This window comes from Primulina eburnea, chromosome 8, assembly GCF_022965805.1.
Source record: "Primulina eburnea isolate SZY01 chromosome 8, ASM2296580v1, whole genome shotgun sequence".
NCBI classification, from domain to species: domain Eukaryota; kingdom Viridiplantae; phylum Streptophyta; class Magnoliopsida; order Lamiales; family Gesneriaceae; genus Primulina; species Primulina eburnea.
The window spans coordinates 44,056,552-44,078,236 of record NC_133108.1 but is presented as its reverse complement, the minus strand read 5'-3'; the positions used below and the strand labels follow the sequence as shown (position 1 = coordinate 44,078,236).

General features: G+C 35.9%; 2 protein-coding genes across 6 annotated transcripts; one reads left to right on the top strand and one right to left on the bottom strand.

The window, feature by feature from the left end:
- Positions 1–1,388: 1,388 nt before the first annotated feature.
- On the bottom strand, positions 1,389–4,147 carry LOC140840154 (auxin-binding protein T92). Its single transcript, XM_073207309.1, has 5 exons — positions 3,941–4,147; positions 3,694–3,800; positions 3,257–3,460; positions 2,426–2,493; positions 1,389–1,813 (listed from the first exon to the last, which is right to left on the bottom strand). Exons 1-5 carry the CDS (start codon positions 4,017–4,019, stop codon positions 1,705–1,707), a joined length of 567 nt encoding a protein of 188 aa, XP_073063410.1. The 5' UTR covers positions 4,020–4,147; the 3' UTR covers positions 1,389–1,704.
- A 353-nt stretch (positions 4,148–4,500) lies between these two features.
- On the top strand, positions 4,501–21,193 carry LOC140840153 (piezo-type mechanosensitive ion channel homolog). 5 transcript variants are annotated; one of them, XM_073207305.1, is made up of 22 exons: positions 4,501–4,800; positions 4,937–5,001; positions 5,582–5,662; positions 5,872–6,031; positions 6,140–6,297; positions 6,936–7,092; positions 7,227–7,413; positions 8,636–8,751; positions 9,026–9,110; positions 9,286–9,501; positions 9,590–9,767; positions 10,143–10,271; positions 10,382–10,555; positions 10,668–10,901; positions 11,162–12,700; positions 13,096–15,575; positions 15,858–16,253; positions 16,997–17,155; positions 18,533–19,039; positions 20,196–20,337; positions 20,415–20,559; positions 20,668–21,193. In XM_073207305.1, exons 3-22 carry the CDS (start codon positions 5,590–5,592, stop codon positions 20,801–20,803), a joined length of 7,371 nt encoding a protein of 2,456 aa, XP_073063406.1. In that variant the 5' UTR covers positions 4,501–4,800; positions 4,937–5,001; positions 5,582–5,589; the 3' UTR covers positions 20,804–21,193. The 5 variants fall into 5 exon arrangements, with proteins under 5 accessions (XP_073063406.1, XP_073063405.1, XP_073063407.1 ...); XM_073207304.1 differs by lacking the exon at positions 4,937–5,001; XM_073207306.1 differs by having other exon boundaries at positions 4,937–5,662; positions 5,967–6,031.
- Positions 21,194–21,685: the final 492 nt, after the last annotated feature.

Genomic DNA, 21,685 nt, shown 5'->3' with positions numbered 1-21,685 from the left:
GTGAAGGAAATATTTTAAATGACTCAATATCTTAGGAATTTGAAATTGATTGCATTAGTTAATACAAACTAAAAATGTAAAGCGAGACATTATAAATTCATGGATTTCAAAAATGTTCAAAGAGAACCGATCTAATTTTTGACACACGTAGCATAGATTTTATCATTATCAATATAACCACAACAGGCTGATACGCATATATGTCGTTGTGCACGCCACGTTACTTAAAAATGTAGTCTAGTTTTGCTCCTATAAGGGAACGAAACATGCTTGAAGGAAGGTAGATATCAACTATCAAGTCCTCTCCCATACTATATATACCGTGTGAGGTGTGCATAATCTGTTCTTTCTTTTTTATTTTCTATTGGCTAACTGGAAAGTGGAACCAACAATTCAAGGGGAAAAAAACCTACTAATTAAGTAAATACTAGTCCCCCATTATTCCATCAGATTTTCAGCTTTTTGTTAGCCCCAAATCAAAGAATGGAATCATTTTGGACAAACACAGCTTGTTGATAAACACACTGGCAGGCTTTATAATGGATTAGACGCATATAGAATACACTGCATTCTTGGACACACAAAAATATGCAGAAAACAGGCAGTAATACACAGCCTGTTGGTATCTATCGAAGGCTGATCAATTTTGTCATCAGCCTGCTGAGTCGTTCCATGACTCTAGGTTCCGAGGAAGTTCCTGAAGAGTTACCATCAACAAAGAATGGGAAAAGTTCTGATATGTCATCAAACAAGCCTAATGGTTACTCGGATTCTGAGATCGAGGTCGAGTTCAGACATACAACGAGCCCAAAAAGATGGAGACAGATTGATGAACTTGGGGAATTGAATAATTCCCCAGAGAAAGCCGGCTTAATTTTGAATCATGACCAAGCCATACATCACAGGGGCTTTGAGATAAAAGGAATGGAAATTAACCATTCGGCTGCAGAAACTGATCACTCCCCTCACAAGAGGGAAAAAACACGAGGAAAAGGGCTCCCAATTTTGGAGCTTCTTCCTATGATGGCTGATGGAAGCAATGCTCAGGTAGAAAGTGAAATTGTTATTGAAGAAATTGTTTAAGGGGATGAGAGAAACAAGAACAAAGAGTCCAATATTTCAGCTGATGATGCAACAAAATCAAATAATCAGCATCATGCGCATAGGCCACGATGGCACTTTGGGCCACTTTTTAGTGTTGCATCCAACATTAACGAGAAGTCTGATGAATATATTAATAGCAGGAAGAAAGCCATGCATAGAAATTACACCCTTGATCCTGAAAAACCTTGAGTTCCTATTACAGCATGAAAAGGCTGAGTGCTAACGATTTCAGCATCGTATTCGGTAAAAACAACCAGGCCTCTATATTTCAAGACGTTGGTATATGATACTATATATATTTGTGTCATTTATTAAAATCCATACCTGTGATCCTTTGTCAAGCACAAGATTTTATTTTATCAATACTTTCTTTCATGTAATGAGGTTGCACGTGTTAACCCTTATATGCTGCACGAATCTCAATATTGCAGTGCATGCTTGATATATTTCTAAATCATGTAAGTGGTATTCTATACAGCGAGCCCAAGACATCTATAGTTTATTGCAGAAAAATAAGGTCCAAAGATATCAACAGCTATTGTTGTTGGACTTGTAACTGAAGTTCTTCAGATAGTAGACTTAAAACTTCCACCGACAAGGTCAAAGCTCATCTTTATTTGAAGGTGTTTGATAACACTTTTCATCCCAATAATAAGGAAATTGCAATTTGGCAGCTGTATGCGGCATCGACCAATCGTCATATATGAACCTGTAATCAAATTTCAGAAACTGTCGAACTGTAACCTAATGCAGAGATTTTGCTCACTACAATATGCCACCCATCAACTTTCTACAGAATCATTTCATTAATATTTTCTTTTGTGACATTCGGTTCCACTTTAGATACTAATCATATGGATGTTCGCCACATGTCACACGCCCACGCCCACGCCCACGTGCCACATTATAATAGAACGTGTGTACCAACAAAATGAAGTCAACTGCCTTCGGGTGGAAAAGAAAGTTTATAAAAGATGGGTGATAGACTAAAACTCAATGTTTTATACTATGACCGTGGTTTTAGGCATTAAATTCGTCCATCGGTGAAATTTCTCAATTCACATGGTTCGATATCATGATAGCCATTTTGAAGCTACTATGTACTCAAAGTAAAACTGAAAGAGCCCTCCAGGCGTTTGATGATGTGTTTTACAAAGGTTATCTCAGGATGAAACAGAACTCTGGATCTGTTAGTTATGACAGATTTTTCTATACAAAAAAAGGGTAAAGAAAACAAACAAAATGAAGGAAAAACCTATCTTCACAAGTCACGAGCTATAGCAATGAACTGCAATTTAAAGTGGAAAGATAAATGACTAACACTTTTATTGGCGGTCGAGATATAATGACTAGAAATTGCAAATCCTCCAGTCCATTGGTGTTCCAGACCTGTAACATAGCAATCGAGTACAATTAGTAGAAACCAAATGCAATCAAAATTTCTACATGCTACATGAAAGGATGAAAACTTGGGATACTCTGACGAACTGAAGGTCTTAGGTTTTGCTGAGAGATTAAGAAACAACTAAAACGATCTTTACCAATAGCCAGACGTCAAAGTTCAGGTTGAATAGATCTACTAAAACGACCATGTCCAATGTTCAGAGTAAGAGCAAACAAAATAAACTCCTCTCATTATTATTAATCTTTTAACCTTGTCCTGGTGGCCAGAATTGAACATGGAAATGTTCATTGGATATTTATAAATGCATGCTATTGCAGAGTTACGGGAGATGACACTATGTCATTTTCTTGAGGCATGATTGTCAACCAAAAATAATATTAGGACACGAAAAAATGAAAAATTTGATAAGAACAGAAAAAGGAAATATGTAATAAAAAACATAGCACACATCAATATAAGTTCAATGGTCCGCGATACAGAAAATTGAAAGTTTTGAACTATAACCAAGTCAATTTTTGAGTAACTCTTAATAAAATAAGAAAAGCTCAGTCTCTTGTAATTATTCTAGAATAACAATGGGAAGTCACTATCATCATTCACGAAGCAGTTTTTTCTACTGATCATGTTAGCTTTGTTTGACCTAGGATTGCTAGCCCATATTTTCACACACAAACATTTTTTGTTAAGGAAAGGTAACCCATACACAGATTTCTTCTACACCAACAGGAAGAAGAGAGTTCATTGAACCTGATGAGCATCATTGACAGGTATATGGAACGTGCTGTTCGGGAAAAGATGGAACTCCTGCGGTTTCCCGGGATATCTTGTATGTGAATTCGAGGCAAGATAAAGAGTACCACTCCCTTTTAGAACCACAAAGATTTCCTCACAGGAATGCCTATGAATTGGAGTATGGGTTCCCGGAGAAAATGTTTGGAGCCACACCTCAATCTATCATGAAAAACCACATACTAAACCGATCGTTGGCAAAAAATAATCAAATGAAAGTCAATCCACAACTCAAAAATGGGAAAAAGAAGCCCGGTGAATAGGGGCTGGGCTAGCATGATCGCTTCACCACCAAAAAATACATTGACACACCTTTACTAACTTCCCAATCCGTCGCTGCTGCTACTGAATGAAGAAAACCTCGGTGAAACAAAGGAAAAAATGTTTCTTATTACCTCCTTAAAACCGTGCATGACAGCACCAGCTATAGTAGTGTGAGAAAAACCGGGTCTTCCGTAATCATCCTGGCCAATCTCACTAATATTCCTCAGAATTGGTAATCCTGCACAAATTCATAATCTGATAATTCCAGAAAAACCGTTAATTCACTAAGTTACTACATGCACGGAAACTGCTTGTTAAAACAACCGACAGAGATATCGAATGTGTTGCAGTAATAATGATTATAAAAACAAAGCTTGCCGTTGGTTGCACAGTGGGAAGCTTCGGCAGCAGCATAAAATGCTAGGAAAATCAACAGAGTGAACAAACAATAGCCCATAATTTTCAAGAACTGCTTGCTTGTTTTCCACAGAGTATATGCTACCCACACACGGCCCTCTTAACAATTTTTGATTCTTGACATGAACGGTGCGAAGGGTGAAACACCGCTTTATTGTTTACTTCAATTTTTTATTCGAAATAATTAATTTAACAATAATTGTGTTGCATTTATCTTTTATTTAAAGACCTCTCTTCTCATATTACAAAAACATTCAATTTTATTTAATAAAAAATCATATTCTAATAATCTATTTATCATTTTCTATATTTCTAAATTTTTAAATAATCATATCATCCATAACATGAAATTTATCATAAAAAAATTATTTTTAAGGTTTTAAATTAGCAAAATTTCTGAAATTTTCACATAAAAATTATTATTATTTAAAAAATTACAAGACATGCCAAAGAACACCACCATACAATAATATACCGAAAAAACTCACCTCAACTGTGTGCAAAACACAAAAATATGTGAACAAACTATATTGACATGTTTTACGCACCCTTTGATTACCTTGTATGAATGATGAACCCTTAACATTATTGCGTTCTTTGTTCCAAATCATAGCCAGAAATTCGTGATGTTTATGAACGTCAACTACTTGATCGAGATTTGGGCACTAGGGCTACCTTTTTAGCCTGCTCACGTGTTTGATGGACGGAAGTTTTAGAAAATATTTATGAAATAGGTAAAGGAAAGGAGATTAAATTGTAGAAGGCGACCAGGATGGGAACTCTTTTGGGTGGATTTGTGTTGCCCTTGCTGCTTCTGACGGGTATGGCTTCAAGTTTCGTTCTTTTCACCTTTGTTTTTTTTTATGTTTTCTTGATTATGATTGAGATTTTAAATTTGATTTTTTTTTTGTTTCTTGCTCGGTTTATGTTGTTTCCATGCTTTTCTGTAATTCACAGGATAACCAAATTAATGCTTCTGGGTTAGAATTCTTGGAAATGCTTTTGGCCTGGGAAGTTCCGTGGTTATTATTTCTTGTTAAATGCTGGTTTCTTGAATCTAAAGCTTTTTATTTCATGCGATGTTTGCCCAAACGAACGAGAGTGCCGTGACATTGCCATCTTAACATGTGACTTTATATGTTAAAATTGAAGTATAATGAGAAATGTAGCCCAATTTTCTTGTGTGCAAGAAATTTTTATTAGGTTTAGTTTCGTTATGTTTCTTTTTTTCTTATTTGTTGAACTGTTCCTTGGAAACGTCACAGCTCTTACTTCTTTTTATATGTATCATATTCTTATTTAATTCAATGGTATCTTGTTATTTGTGAAGTTAAATACGAAGAGTGATTCTTTGAAAAGCTGGAGTACGGACTAGGATTTAAATAGAGTAAAATCACTCCTTTCAAAAGACTAGCATTTGGGGTTTTTTTTTTAAATTTTGAGAAACCACACACTTTGGGCGCAAGAGAATTGCAAGTTGATCTGTTGAAGAGCTACGATTTTCCTTATTAAAGTTATGTACATATATCTTTCCAGTAGTATTGGGTTAGCATTTGCCTATGATTTTGGTCCCTTTTTCTTTCTAAGCTCTTGTTTGTGCAGCTGGGGTAATGAACTGGAGTTTGATTTCTCTCATCAATCTAATGATTTCACTGTTCTTCCGGTTTACTACCCCTAAAAGAGGTAAGTTTCCTTTTTGTTTTGGGCGTAATTTGTGCTACTTTACCTGTTCTTTTTGTTGAGATAATCATGCATATTAGATTCGTTTTATGTTTATTTGTCCATCTGTCATGTGATGTATATCTTTCACTACTTCACACACACGTATTTGCAAAGTCCTTCTCTAAATTACTTAAACTAAAATCTTCTCCTATTGTTTCTGTAAAATCCAGGATTTCAGTTCAGAGGAAGGATTTTATCTTTGTGGTTTCTTCTCATTTACTCGGCTCTTGTGGTTTGTCTGCAAGCGGTATTTCTGATTGTGCAGGCCATTATGGGCTCATCGTGGAGCTTTGCCGATGCCTGGTGGATAAAGCTAATGGGACTTATGACGTAGGAATACTTAATTTCATTTTACCTAAGAACAGCAGTTTTTCATCTGTTTTATTTGTTGTACAGAAAATTATCCTGCAAACTATTTAACTTGGTGTGTTTCTGCAGGATTCAGTCTTGGAAATCTCCCACAGCAATCTATTTCATGGTTGTAGAATTATTAGTGGGGATTGTTGCTATTGTCGAGATCAACAGGAACGATTTTGGCTTATCTGAATCTCAAGAATCATGCTGGGGCTATCTCTCATCAGTTGTTGAACATATAGGTTTGTCTAAGTTTGACTCTGGCTATAATTTTTAGCTGTTGAGTAATAAATGCAAAAGTCTCCAGTAAATATGGTTGTGTTCAGATTTTCTTTCAACCTCAAAATTCAGAAGATATATTCCATATGGTGTTTGGATGTGACATGAAGGGAGATACTGTAGTGTTCTGATTTTATAAAATATGTAATATAGTATAATAACTTGCAGAAAATAGTGGGGATGGAAACAGTAAGTGTGTAAATTTTACGTCTTGAATTGTTGATTGAAATGTAAAGTAGTGTGTAGATTGAAACCTTTTAAAAAAAGATAGAATTTTGATTTTTTCCAAATCATAAGTTGAGCTTTTGGATGGAGAATTCTCCTATCAAAATCCCTGACAAAATATCCTATATGTTTTATTATAATTTCCATTATACTGTTGTTACATGGTATCCACAAAAAATTATTATCAAACAAATTTTATGCTCCTGGAGTTTTTTTTGCATATATAATAGGAAGAAGTTGTTTCACCAGTAAATTATTAGAGACGCACTGGCATAATATTTCGCCAAGGATGAGTCTGACACAGGGTAAATTGATACATGTTCAAATTGTGGGGTACTCACGTTATTTTTTTCCTTGTTTTTATATCAAATGGCAGGTTATCGCCTGAGGTTAGTTTCCTGCTTGTTACTGCCAGCTGTGCAGTTGGCTGTGGGCATCAGCAATCCTTCTTGGCTTTCTTTACCCTTTTTCATTGGCAGCTGTGTTGGTCTGGTTGATTGGTCTTTAACAAGCAACTTTTTAGGCCTTTTCAGGTATTTAATTCGTACAAGTGCTAGATGTTTTTCTTTCAAAATGAAATTTGTAATTAAAACTTAAAAGGTTCAGAAGTTAAGGTCTTGACATTTAGTTTTCCACCAGCGCTTATGCTCTTGTACATGGCTTGAAGGTGGTGGAAGCTGCTGTGGGTATATGCTGGCTTGAGCATTTGTCTGCTCTATATATATCAGTTTCATTTTGTGTTTCCACAAACAGTTCAGGGAATAATGAACTCGATTGGTCTGTACAAAGTATCAGTTGATTGTGACTGGCAAGAAATTTGTTCTGCTATTTCTCTGATGGTCTTCTACTATACGGTATGCTTTTGTCATCAAAGTTGTTCTTATGGACATGCATTGGCATTTATTGAAACAAACTATATTATTATATACTTCAGGCTTTAATTTGCTTTGACAAGCGCAACTTGTTCTGTCTTAAGGTTTTGTGACCTAGTGCTTGTTTTGAAAAAATACGATATCATAGGAAAACATTGTAAGGAGTAGTTATCAGCTCTCAAATTTACATGAGAGGGTAAAGTCACTTAAGTGGATCTACAACTAACCTCTTTTATTTATTTGTAGTACTTATATATATTTTCTCACCTTAATTTTAAATTTCCATGAAACAAATAATCCACCTGGTATCCAGCAGTTATGGTAAGAGCCCTTCAACTAATGTTGTTTCACTGGGATGGTTAAATATAAATTGTGTTATGGAATCCGGACAAGCATAACTACGTTGTTAATGATGCCACATGGTGTGTTATGGTCCCAAATTTGGATCATGTTATGGGATGATCAATGTATTTTGTATATGGTTTTGAGGTTCGTTTTGAGAGAACCTCGCGGTCTCACATTCACATATTTGATTTTGGAAATCTGGATAATTTCATTCCTTGCAACAAAAGCCATTTAAATGCAAGGAAGATAATTTGTTTTTCTTGCAAGAAATCTGCCGTAATTCCCCTATCCATGGCTAGAAGGATTTTATTTATTTTTCTATTTTGATATGTAGTACTGGTATTTAGTTTCCTTTTTATTACATGCATTCTAGCCATAGGGGAATTACGGCAGATTTCTTGAGCAAGACTAATGGAAAAAGGATAAATGGAAGTATGTCTCCTTATCCTAGTTTAGATCATCCCTCAAGGAGGGCCAACATTATTGCATGCTTATTTATGATATCATTCTGCATAAATGATACATTAAATTTGAAATATTATGTGAGACTGGTTTCTTGAATCTAGAGAATGCTTGGTCAGCAGATATTGGAAGAGAGAAATCTGTATTAGGATGCTAAAAGGATCTGTTGCTCACCCTTTTCACTTCCCTCATCATTCACCCTTTGTCTGTACTCTTCTCTACATGTTTTAGACTTTTGTTCATGCATACCACAATAATTGTTCTCATACCTCACTCATTGTCCTCACAACAAGTCGATTTTTTTAGTGCTAGGAAGGAAACCTGTGAGAGTCATTGCGCGCAGTTCGTATGATACTGTTGATTTCAAACAATACTAATTATCAAATGGTTAATGCAGCTTTCTTGTGTGCAACATGATTTGGAGGACATGGAATTCATCATGTCCATGAGAGAAGGCAGCTTGACTGAGCAACTTCTTCCGTCGAGAAACTCCTTTTTTGTGCGGCAACTGAGGTTAGTGACGCCCTTTTGGTTTTTATAGCTTTTACACAATGTCGCTCGAGCTAGGATGAAATCATTGATTTATCATATGATGCTTGTGAGAGAATTAGTGTAGTTGATCTTGTTTAATGAGGATTAGATTTTTTCTTTTGTTCTGATTACTATAGGAGATGCTAGTTTAACGATTAGTACGAGTATTTAACATTTTATCCAACATATATATTTGTCAATATGATTTTATGAAATATATTCAACAAAAATGTTATTATGTATCCCTGGTATGCAGGTCCGGAGTAAGGCATACCAACATTTTGTTGAGGGGAACAGTTTTCAGGATTTTTAGTATTAACTGGTTCACTTATGGCTTCCCGGTACGTATTTAAAAACTTGCTTTAACATCCTTTGGGCAGTAACTTCATTCAGAAAACTCTTGTTTCTATTTTTTGATAGATTAAAGAATGCTATTTTCCAGTTTTTGATAGTAATAGTTGTAATTGTTCAGCTTTTCGTGCTTGTATTTCTAACTTTTAGGTATATGTATGGCAGGTATCCTTGTTTGCTCTCTCATATTGGAGCTTCCATTTTGCGAGTATTTGTGCATTTGGATTACTTGCATATGTTGGATATATTTTGTATGTTTTTCCATCCTTGTTCCGCTTGCACCGGTTGAATGGGTTGCTTCTTGTATTTATTCTCTTGTGGGCTGTGAGCACGTATGTATTCAATGTGGCTTTTGCATATGTGAACTGGAAATTGGGGAAGGTATCTCAGAATCTTGTAAATCTTCAAATTGATATTCTAATTCTCATCTTTTGGTTTAGTTTACGGTGAATTTTTATTTTCCATGCAGGATATGGAGATCTGGGAAATGGTTGGATTGTGGCATTATCCCATCCCTGGTTTCTTTCTTCTAGCACAGTTTTGTCTTGGAATTCTTGTTGCTCTTGGCAATCTTGTAAGCAATTCAGTTTTTTTATGCCTATCAAATGAGGAGAGGCAATTCTCTAATGAGAGCGAGACTGAGGAAGGTACATATGCTTCTAATCACATTGGCAATCTGAAATCCAATTGTTAAGTTAAAAGATAAAAGGGTATACCCTTTTTAAACTTGCTTTCAAGTGTTACCTGTGACCAAAGCACTTAGCTGTAGTACTTACTTGGCACCACCCATTTCACTGGTTATTGCTTTCTATTCACCTGCTAGTGAGGATACTGTTTATGAACCCTCATCAAATGGCAGCTTTATCTTTATGGTTTTAATCTCCATGTTGTTCTTCAAGATAAGTGTTCAATCTCCAGCTCTCACCATTCTCATGCTTGTCCTACAAATTCTTTTTTGCTCCAGTGAAGCTGAGGTTTATGTGGCACTTGACCTTGCTATTTATTTAAATATATGATTGCAGTAAAAGAGGATGCCAAAGTCCTGCTAGTGGCCACAATAGCTTGGGGGCTGCGTAAATGTTCTCGGGCTATTGTGCTGTTGCTGATTTTCCTAATTGCGACAAAACCCGGTTTCATTCATGCTGTATACGGTATGCCAAAGTCTTAAGTGTGGTTTTCTTAATTACTTACCTTTTTCCCTAACATTTATGAGTGTTTGCCTTAATATTCTGATTGATCTTTACCTCGGCTTGCTTTTCAGTTATATTCTTCTTTGCTTATCTGCTGAGTCATAAAATAAATAAAAGGATGCGACAATCCCTTATTCTACTCTGCGAGGCTCATTTTGCGATATTATACATTCTTCAGCTTAATCTGGTTTCCAGAAAATTGGAAAATGAAGGATATGTGAGCAAGGAAGTTTTAAAACAGTTAGGTATTGGTTTTATTGATTTTAATTTGATGTTTTAATAGTTATTTTAGCATTTTCCATTTTCATTACACATCTGATATTGTATGTTGCTAACTCTGTTTTGAATTGCCTGTAGGTCTCATTGGGAAAGATAGTTCTTGGGACTTCCTTGAAATAGCTTTGCTTGCATGTTTTTGTGCCGTACATAACCATGGCTTTGAAATGTTATTCTCATTTTCTGCTATTGTTCAGCACACACCTAGTCCTCCAATTGGATTTAGCATTCTGAGAGCTGGTCTGAACAAATCAGTTCTTTTGTCGGTCTATGCCACTTCCAACATCAGAGACGATTACGAGAATCGATCCCATGGTACTGTAACCTTTTCTAGAGATAAGTTGTCAACTATTCTTCTTAAATCGTGTGCTGTTAAAAATAATACTGTCTGAGTTGCTCGAAGAAACTAATTGGCCTAAATAGTTTTTAATATAAAAACATGTGTTTTGTCGAGTGATAATTTATTCTAGAAATTTATTATGAATTAACGCAGTAGTTTTTACTAAAAATACTGTATTGCCACTTTTTATTTTTGTGCAAGCTAATGTTTGCCTTTTCGTTTTTCTGTTTTTCAGAGAGAAAGGTTGCTTTGTATCTCAATGATATTGGAAAGAAGTTCTTATCCATGTATAGATCATTTGGAACCTATATAGCTTTTCTCACCATTCTTTTTGCGGTGTACCTCGTGAGACCCAATTATATATCGTTCGGTTACATTTTCCTTCTCCTTTTCTGGATTATCGGAAGACAGCTTGTTGAGAAAACAAAACGCCGTCTATGGTTTCCACTCAAAGCATACTCCATAGGAGTTTTCATCTTCATGTATATTTTAAGTATTTTCCCTACAATTGAGACATGGATGTCCGCAGAAGTTGATCTTTTTGTGTTCTTTGGCTATGATACAGAAGCTTCTTTGTTAGGGAATCTTTGGGAGTCTCTAGCTATACTGATTGTCATGCAACTTTATAGCTATGAGAGAAGACAAAGCAAACGCATGAAGGCGGAAAATCATGATCCAATGCAGTTAGGGATATTGGGGTTCATTAAGCGGTTTCTTATCTGGCATAGCCAAAAGTTTTTGCTTATTGCTCTGTTCTATGCATCATTATCGCCAATAAGTGCATCTGGATTTTTGTATCTTCTCGGTCTTGTCTGCTGTTCAGTTTTGCCTACAGCCTCCCGAATCCCATCTAAATCATTTCTAATGTACACAGGATTTCTAGTGACTGCTGAATATTTATTTCAAATGTGGGGTAAACAAGCTAAAATGTTTCCTGGCCAAAAGTACCATGACTTTTCTCTTTTTCTTGGTTTACAAGTATATAAACCAACTTTTGAGGGCCTAGAATCTGGTTTGAGGGCCAAAGTACTGGTGATTGCTGCATGTACCCTTCAGTATAATGTGTTTCGTTGGTTGGAAAAAATGCCTACCCTTCAGAATGTAGGTAGATCAGAGGACCCTTGCCCATTATTTCTTTCAGCAGAAGATTTTTCTACCGCTGTTTCAACTTCTGATGGGTATAATCAGATATCATCTGGATCTAGGGACATGGCTACTCAAAGAATAGGACAAAACAATTCGTGGCCGTCTTTCAGGCATGGTATCCATCAATCATCTCAGGATTTGTCCTCTAGACGAGGCGGTAGTACTCCTGCACCTAGACAATATTCATTTGGATATATCTGGGGAACCATGAATGACGGCCACCAGTGGGATAATAAGAGGATTGTTGCCTTGAAACAAGAGAGATTTGAAATGCAGAAGACAACACTAAAAGTTTACCTGAAGTTTTGGATGGAAAACATGTTCAAACTCTTCGGTCTAGAGATAAATATGATAGCACTGCTGCTAGCCAGTTTTGCTTTGTTAAATGCGATTTCTATTCTCTATATTGCCTGTCTCGCCTCTTGTGTCCTGTTGGCACGGACTATCATACGTAAACTGTGGCCAATCTTCGTCTTTCTGTTTGCTGCAGTTCTTCTTGCTGAATACTTTGCGATGTGGAAGAACATGAAGCCTTTCAACAACGTTTCAACTGATACCAATGTACATTGTCATGATTGCTGGAAAAACTCAAATACATATTTCCACTACTGTCAAAATTGTTGGTTGGGTATGAATTTTCTTACTTTGTAAATTGCTGCGCAGGAAGTTCTGAATATATGCTTGTGAGAAGTCCTAGAGTAAAAGTTTATATTTTTGTAAAATTCTAGCGAGAAGTGTAGGAATTGAATGCCTTTAACATAACCAAATTATGTTTGTGTACAGGCTGTTGAAAAGCATGTATGATTTTCAGTTACTAAAGTGGATAACTTTTTTATCTTATTGTTATTAAAGAAATTCCTTTATTGGTTTCAGGCTAATTTCTATAAAACTATGAAAAAGCTTTTAAAGAGATTAATTCAGTTTTAAGCTTATCTCTTTGTCTTGATAAACCAGTGAAGCTAAATTATTTAGTCAATCTGATCAAGTGCTTGAACAGTTAAGTGCATTGATTTTCTTTTGCAGGTCTTATTGTTGATGACCCTCGAATGCTGATAAGTTCTTTTATGGTCTTCATTCTTGCTTGTTTTAAACTCCGCGCAGATCGCATGTCCAGTTTCTCTGGATCATCTACATATCGTCAGGTGCTTTCTCAGCGTAAAAATGCATTTGTTTGGCAAGATCTTTCATTTGAAACGAAAAGCATGTGGACTTTTCTCGATTATGTGAGGGTTTACTGTTACTGTCATCTATTAGATCTAGTACTTGCATTGATTCTTATCACGGGAACTCTGGAATATGACATCCTACACCTTGGATACCTTGGCTTTGCTCTTATTTTCTTCCGTTTGAGACTTACCATACTGAAGAAGAAAAATAAGATATTCAAGTACTTGCGTGTGTACAATTTTGCTGTTATTGTTCTCTCTCTGGCCTATCAGTCTCCTTTCATAGGGGATTTTAATACTGGGAAGTGTGAAACAATTGATTATATTTATGAGGTGATCGGATTTTATAAATATGATTATGGATTCCGGATCACATCAAGATCTGCTTTGGTCGAAATCATCATTTTTGTTTTGGTGTCACTCCAGTCGTATATGTTTTCTTCTTTGGAATTTGATTATGTCTTTAGATACCTCGAAGCAGAACAAATTGGTGCAATTGTAAGTGAGCAAGAGAAAAAAGCTGCTTGGAAAACCGAGCAGTTGCAGCACATTCGTGAATCCGAGGTGAAGAAACGTCAGCGGAACTTACAAGTTGAGAAAATGAAGTCTGAGATGCTCAACCTACAAATCCAGCTCCATGGTACGAATTCCATTTCTGTTTATGATGATGTTTCACCGGATAAAGAAGGCTTGAGAAGAAGGAAGAACGCGTCACTTAGTCGGCAAGATAGTGAAGCCTTTGAGAACCAGGATGGGGATATCCACCCTGATTCGCAATTTTCTTTTAATGTGTGTGGATCTCCTAGAAGTATAAGAGCAGAAAGGCCTTTTGCAGTTGATTTTGAAAAACACTCAATGGATGCGTCCCTCTTCGAGATAACGGAACTTGAGGAGGATGCAGGTGATAATGTTATTGATGAGTTAACCAAAGTAGACAAAACTAAAAGCCAATCAAAGGACAATCCGTTAGCTTCTGCTGTACAGTTTATAGAAGATGGTGTTTTCCAAGTGCAATCAATTGGAAATCAGGCTGTTACCAATCTTGTTAGCTTTTTAAATATCGTACCTGAAGATTCTAATTCAAATGAGCCCTCATCTTTTGAATATGGACTTTCTAATGCCAGAGGAAGCCCAGATGTTAAAAATAAACACTTGAATCGTACAGCTTCCTCGCAATCTGACAGGAGTAGAACATCGGATTCAGCAAGTCTACAGATCGGACGGATAGTTCATCACATATGGTCACGGATGAGATCGAATAATGATATTGTGTGTTACTGTTGTTTCGTTCTTGTGTTTCTTTGGAATTTCAGTTTGCTTTCTGTGGTGTATTTGGTAGCTCTATTCCTATACGCTCTCTGTGTGAATACAGGGCCAAGTTACATTTTCTGGATTGTTATGCTAATCTATACAGAGATATATGTATTGGTTCAATATATCTACCAAATCATGATACAGCATTGTGGTTTCAGCGTGCATTCTGACCTTCTGCCCAAGTTGGGGTTTCCTACTAAAAGGATAAAATCATCATTTGTTATCAGTTTGCTACCTCTTTTTTTGGTGTACTTGTTTACTTTATTACAGAGCTCTATAACTGCAAAAGATGGTGAGTGGTTTTCCGCGGGATTTAGTAATTTCAGAGGGGGATCCCTAAATAGAAAGCAGGTTGTGGCAGGCTCCACCTTTAGGGAGAAAGCAAAAAAGGTCTTCCAATTAATGAAACAGGTTACTGAAATGGTGATCCTTGGCTGTTCTAGATACTGGAAATCTCTGACGCGAGAAGCTGAATCTCCTCCATACTTTGTTCAATTGTCCATGGATGTGAAATCATGGCCCGAGGATGGGATTCAACCAGAGAGGATTGAGTCTGCAGTAAATCAGATTCTCCGGCTTGTACACGAGGATAACTGCAAGAAGGAAAAGCCTAACCATTGCCCTTATTCCAGCAAGGTTCAAATTCAAAGTATTGAAAAAAGCACTGAAAATGTGAATGTGGCCTTGGCTGTTTTTGAGGTTGTTTATACCTCTCCTTTAGCAGACTGTGTTCCTGCAGAACAATTCAGCACTCTTACTCCAGCAGCTGATGTTGCGAAAGAGATCCTTAAAGCACGGAATGCTCACCTTGTTGAAGCAGCTGGATTTCCATACTCTATACTCTCAGTAATTGGGGGAGGCAAAAGAGAAATTGACCTTTATGCATATATCTTTGGAGCTGATTTGACGGTTTTCTTTCTAGTTGCTATATTTTATCATTCTGTCATAAAAAATAAGAGTGAATTTCTGGAATATTATCAGCTTGAGGATCAATTTCCAAAAGAGTTTGTATCAATTCTAATGGTAAGTTTTTATGCCTTTCAACCATTGCTTTTGTTTTCTTGTATAATTGGAGAGCTTAAAATGATACGCTTAGTATTAGAAAGATGAAAGATAGAGTTATTAGTTACATGGTTTTTTTTTATTATTTGTTGTGCACAAAGGTTACTATGTGGGTGAGCCAACTTATTCCTGATTTTCAGTTAAGCGCAAGCACATATTAGAAAACCTTGTATACCTTTGATTGTGAATTATGAGTATCATTCTATTTGTTTCTTTATATGCTTGGATTTTCTTGTGGTGCAGATAATTTTCTTCTTGATTGTTGTTGATCGCGTCATATACTTATGTTCATTTGCGACGGGGAAGGTCATATTTTATCTTTTCAACCTCATTCTTTTCACTTATGTCATCACCGAGTATGCTTGGAATATGGATACTTCACAGCAGAATGCCGCTGCATTGGCCCTTCGAGCAATTTATCTTACTAAAGCGGTTTCTCTTGCTTTACAAGCCATGCAAATTCGATACGGCATTCCTCATAAAAGTACACTTTATCGTCAGTTTCTAACCAGTGACGTATCTCGTTTTAATTACTTAGGATATAGGCTCTATCGTGCTTTGCCTTTTCTGTATGAATTGCGATGTGTCCTTGATTGGTCATGCACAACTACATCACTGACAATGTATGACTGGCTGAAGGTTAGTTTTTCAAGTTTCTAACAGTGGGTGCTCTATTTACATAGCTTTCCAGTGTATGCTAAGTGGCACTCTATCAATTAATTTTTTGAATTTGTATTGAAACAGATATATGATCCAGTTAACTGTGTTATCTGAGCTTTTTCTTCCAGCTATGCGTGTTCAATGTTTCTTTCTCTCTTTTTTAAATTGAACCCTTATATCTCTTGTTTTTACCAAAAGCCCATCTATCTCTTCCATAAACTAAATAAATTTCACTAAGACTATGTTAGGTCAAAGGAGGTAGCAGTTCCTTGGTAGAAGAATGTGAGAGAGACAACTTTCACTAATTTGGATTCACAGAATCTTATGGTTTTGTTTTTTTATATGAATTGTAGTGATTCTGTATGAACTTTGGAGAGGAGAAGCAGCATAACTTGGCCAATCCTCGTGCCTGCAATGTACAATATTTTGACAAATTAGTTGTGTTCTTGATATAAACCTTCAAACCATACACCGGATTCAAACTAAACCAAGTTAATTATATACCTCCATCTTCAGGTTTAAACCAGTTACAATTAGGATTTTTTGGGATTTACGAAATGCCATCTTTGGTGCTTGTATGTTATTGGTTATAAACCCGTTACAATTAGGATTTTTTGGGATTTACGAAATGCCATCTTTGGTGCTTGTATGTTATTGGTTAATCTCCCTAGCGGCAATATTGGAGTCTATAATAGAATTTGTTTTTTTGTAAATCCTTTCAGTTGGAGGATATAAATGCAAGCTTGTACCTCGTCAAATGTGATAATGTTCTGAACAGAGCTAAACATAAACCAGGAGACAAGCAAACCAAGATGACTAAGTTGTGCAATGGCATATGCCTGTTCTTTATTTTGATTTGTGTTATTTGGGCTCCAATGCTGGTAAGTAACAACTCTAGTCATAATTCTGCCCTGCATTAATTACTGGTTCTTCTTGTATGAACAGAAGTGATGTTTTATTCTAGTTCTTTCAGCAGATGGTGTTGTTTTCCATTGACTGCAAGGTTTATCTGTTTTTTTTCTCCTCCATTATCATTTAATCTGAGAATGGAAGCGGGAGAGAGAGGGTAGGGAATGGAGAGGTTGACTGGGGCATGTAGATGTACGGGTACCAGACAGTAGGTTCCGAGAACGAAGGCTCTGACTTCTAGATGAAGAAATTCAGTAAATAGCTTCGCTGTGACTCAGAACACACGTGTTATCTCTTTTACGTTTTGAGAATGTTCTAAGTTTTGAGAATGTTTTACTGCCTTTGACACCTGTATGTTTCTTTAAGCATTAATAAAGTCCTGCATTCAGTTCATGCCCTCGCTCTTTCGACCCATCTCACGTTGACATCATGAAGGTGCTTTGTGTGTATCCATGATGGAAGTTGATAGAAATGGCAATTCAAACTCGTGCTTCGCTATGCTACCATTCTTTGCGTGCTTCTCCTTCAGAGTATGCACAGTGTACATATGTTTTATACTTGATCACATGCAACGATAGAAGTAATTGAACAGTTATTTGAGCATTTGGTTTCTTTGAGGTCAACAAAATCATTGGCTTATATTTCACCTTGCTAGTTGCCTTTTCACCTCAATGAAGCAGCAGTTTCATTCTTGAAATAGGATCCCACAGGGATTTCCAAATGTTATTTTCTTTGTGTAGGATAATTACAGTTTACTGAACTTCAAGCGGCGCAGCATATTTATCTTTTATTAGATATCTTCTTCAACTTTATTTCAACTTGTAGGATATGAAGTTAAATTTGGATTGTTTGTGAATATAAAAATGCTGGCCAAAAGGTTGTGGAAATCGAGAGTATTTGTCATACATCTGTTTGATGTTATATTAAAATATAAGTTGCTTAGAAGTTGTATAATTGGCTGTTGTCTTATTTTAGCATTAATTCACTGATCAGTGAGCCAGTTGAGATAGTTATACTTCTTCTTCATAATGAGCTGCATGTCAGTTTAGTTAGTTTTACTAAGTCAAGCTAATTGTATACATAGATGATTGCATACTTTGTTCTCTCTTCAAGCAGTGTATAAAATATTTTCTCTTATTTTCTTTACATCCATTAACTCAAAGCAAAATTGATACTATTGGTTTCACATACTGTCTGTGAGAAGTCCATAATCAAATGACACGTTGAAGCACTACATGAATAGGTCTGCCTACTGATCACGTGCAACACTAGTCTGGAATCTGGCACAATAAATAATTTTTTGAACTTTTATTTTTATAGATGTAGATCTGACCTTTTATTTCTTACAGATGTACAGTAGTGGCAATCCATCAAACATTGCGAATCCAATTAATGACGCCAGTTTTCAGTTCGACATCAAGACAGATGGTGGAAGGTTGACCTTATTCCAGACAACTCTTTGTAAAAGAATTGCATGGGATCATGTAAATGCAACTGGCGATCTTGATCCTCAATATTATTTGAGCTCATATAACGTGGATGACATTCAACTCATTTGTTGCCAAGCTGATGCAAGTACTCTGTGGTTTGTACCTGATGCTGTTCAGAAGCAGTTTATCCAGTCTCTAAGCACTAGTTCTATGGATATGAAATATTCTTGGGTTCTTATGAGGGACCGACCAAAGGGCAAGGAGACTGTGAAATATGAAAAAAATGTCGATCCCTTAGACCTTCCCAAAGTATCAGAAGTTGAGGGAGTTCTAAATGGTTCCTTTAGCAGTTTTAGGGTTCATAATATCTATCCAAGATTTTTTCGTGTTACTGGTTCTGGTGAAGTGAGACCTTTTGAGCAGGAGGTAAGTTTATGAACCTTCATTTGTTAAATTTAAATAGTAAAAACAAAGTAAGGATGGAACCCAGCATAATACGATTATTTTGTGATTGGAAAAAAAAAAAGACCTGTATTAACTAGAAAATGTCCTGATGCCTCCTAAAATTCAACGAAATTTGATTCTAAAATATATTTCTTTCCTATATTCATTCACATGAAAATCACTTAATATATATCATAATCTTAATGATACCAAATTCAATTCTAAAATATATTTCTTGATTTTTCATAACCTTGTGCATTACTCCAAATATTTTCTCTGTTCTGACGATTTCTTGATGTCTGGTTATCAAATGTGTTTTGAACAATTCATTTAACATGTCCTAATGAATTTGTGGCCTTTTTAAAGGAGAAAACTGATTTTCTCAGTATTTGAATTAATATGCAGCTAAAAGTTCTGCCTAGTGGAGTATTTGCATATGGCACATGCATACTATCTGAAGGAATGTTAGTTAACCTTTTCTCAGTTCTAAAATATTTTCAAACAGGATATCAATGTTGTTCTCGCATACCATAACATGCATCTCCCTTTCCACTTCAAATTACTTTTAGCAACACCTGTTGATGTAGCTCCTCGTCCTCCAAAAATATATCCCAGGTGTCTAAAAGCTTGTTGATCTTTCAAACATATCATGATTTTATGTATTCATTTCCTGATACGTTGGAAAGTGAATAATAGAAGCTCCCACTTGTAATTTTTCTTTTCTCGAAATTTTCCAGCCTATATGAAGGCATTTAAAGATGACCGAGCCACTATCTATCTATACAAATTTGCATGATGTGTATATATAAAAATAAAGGGATTGCTATGATCCAGAGAAACAAAACTGTGTGTACGATGGTGTTGGATAATTCTTACTTTCTTATATTGAAAAACAGAACTCAGCTGACTGAGTTGCGATTGTATCTCTTCTTATTTCCTGAACTTCATTCCTCTAAAGTGAGGCAGATGCTTTGGGGACACGAGTGAATGTCACAAAGGCTTAAATTTCAATGGTCTTTTAGCTGCAAAATTCCAGATGGCATTAGATATATTAGGTTATTTTAACAGCAGGCTTTACTATAATTTTATGTGTGTTATTATAATTCCCATGCTTCATAAATCACTTAATAATCTACAGGTAAATGATGTCACCGCTGATCTTGTCCTACATCATGGTAGTTCTGAATGGTGGTCCTTCCATGTTTTCAATTCTTTCAATACAAGTAGCTGCCGTGGCATGTTAGGGCCCATGGCTATCATTGTATCAGAGGAAACTCCACGTGAGTATTGATGGGATAATTTTCATATAATCAAAGATAATGATGTTTGAGTTAATTAATCCCCGAATCACTTCCAGAGGGATTTCTTGGTGAGACACTCAGCAAATTCAGCATTTGGGGTCTATACATAACATTTGTGCTAGCGGTAGGCCGGTTTATCAGATTGCAATGTTCTGACCTCCGAATGAGAATACCATTTGAGAATCTTCCTTCCTGCGACAGGTAATTAGGGACTTTGTCCAGAAGGACCAGAAGTCCAGGACCCCTTTTTTTTAATGGTCAATCCTTTGATTTAAATGGTATGACAAATCCTAGAATTTGCTCTTGAAGGTTGATAGCCATCTGCGAGGATATATATGCTGCCAGAGCAGAAGGTGAACTTGCGGTTGAAGAGGTTCTTTACTGGACACTGGTCAAGATTTACCGATCACCTCATATGTTGCTCGAATACACCAATCCCAGCTAGTTGTTTACAGATCCAAATTTGTAACATAAAGGTCAAACTTCTGACAAGGATACACGAGACTTTTGTAAGAAGACAAATACGGATTTCAGGTTTCTAATTGGGTTGTTGCCAGGCTTTTGCAACTGGTTTTTGTACTGTTCTGGCTATTGAGGTGCAAATTTCTGATATGATGAAATTTGCTTGGTTTTAGATGGAATTTTAAGGAACATTCTGTCTGTATATGATAGAATTGTAGAGTATAGAGAGGCTGTAGCAGCTTCCTGATGTAAAAGGAGACGACATAGTAGCAGTGTTATTCTTCATGTATCGAACCTGGAAAAAACTGCTTACATATATTGTCAAAAGGGAAATCAAAGGGCATTTGTAATCAATTTATGCTGCCTTTCTTTTTTGTGGTGTTGGTTGTGTCTGATCATATTATCCCTGGTTACACTTTACACCAGTTAATATCCATTTTTGGGCATCTAGTTTTACATCATTGAATCCTTCAAAAGAAATTTTACAGAGTCGCAACACACACAAAAAATTTACAGAGTCGCAACACAAATTCAGTGTATATAGAGCTAACTCAGTTTCAACATGGCAAGGATAGTGGTCCAGCATTGGTAATAGGGAAGTGTCGTTCATATAAGTATTCTTATTTATACTTTTAATTCTCTACTTCTTTGGAAAAATTTGTTTTAATAAGATAAGATTAGTCCTTTGACAAGAAAGAAAGTGTATTAATAAGATAATATTAGTCCTTTGACAAGAAAGAAAGTGTAATAAATACAAAAAATTCACTGATCTAATTATGTTATATAATTACTGTAACCATTTAAAAAATATTTAAATATAAAAATTAGATTTCATATTTAAAAATCAAATAACAGGAAAACTTAT

Coding starts and splice junctions, on each gene's coding strand:
- LOC140840154 (XM_073207309.1), bottom strand. CDS start 4,019: ATGGGCTATTGTTTGTTCACTCTGTTGATTTTCCTAGCATTTTATGCT. Junction 2,494..3,256: donor CTGTCAATGATGCTCATCAG/GTTCAATGAACT, acceptor GCTATGTTACAG/GTCTGGAACACCAATGGACT. Junction 1,814..2,425: donor TCTCGACCGCCAATAAAAGT/GTTAGTCATTTA, acceptor ATTTGATTACAG/GTTCATATATGACGATTGGT.
- LOC140840153 (XM_073207304.1), top strand. CDS start 4,752: ATGGGAACTCTTTTGGGTGGATTTGTGTTGCCCTTGCTGCTTCTGACG. Junction 9,502..9,589: donor TGAACTGGAAATTGGGGAAG/GTATCTCAGAAT, acceptor TTTTCCATGCAG/GATATGGAGATCTGGGAAAT. Junction 15,576..15,857: donor AGTTTGTATCAATTCTAATG/GTAAGTTTTTAT, acceptor CTTGTGGTGCAG/ATAATTTTCTTCTTGATTGT.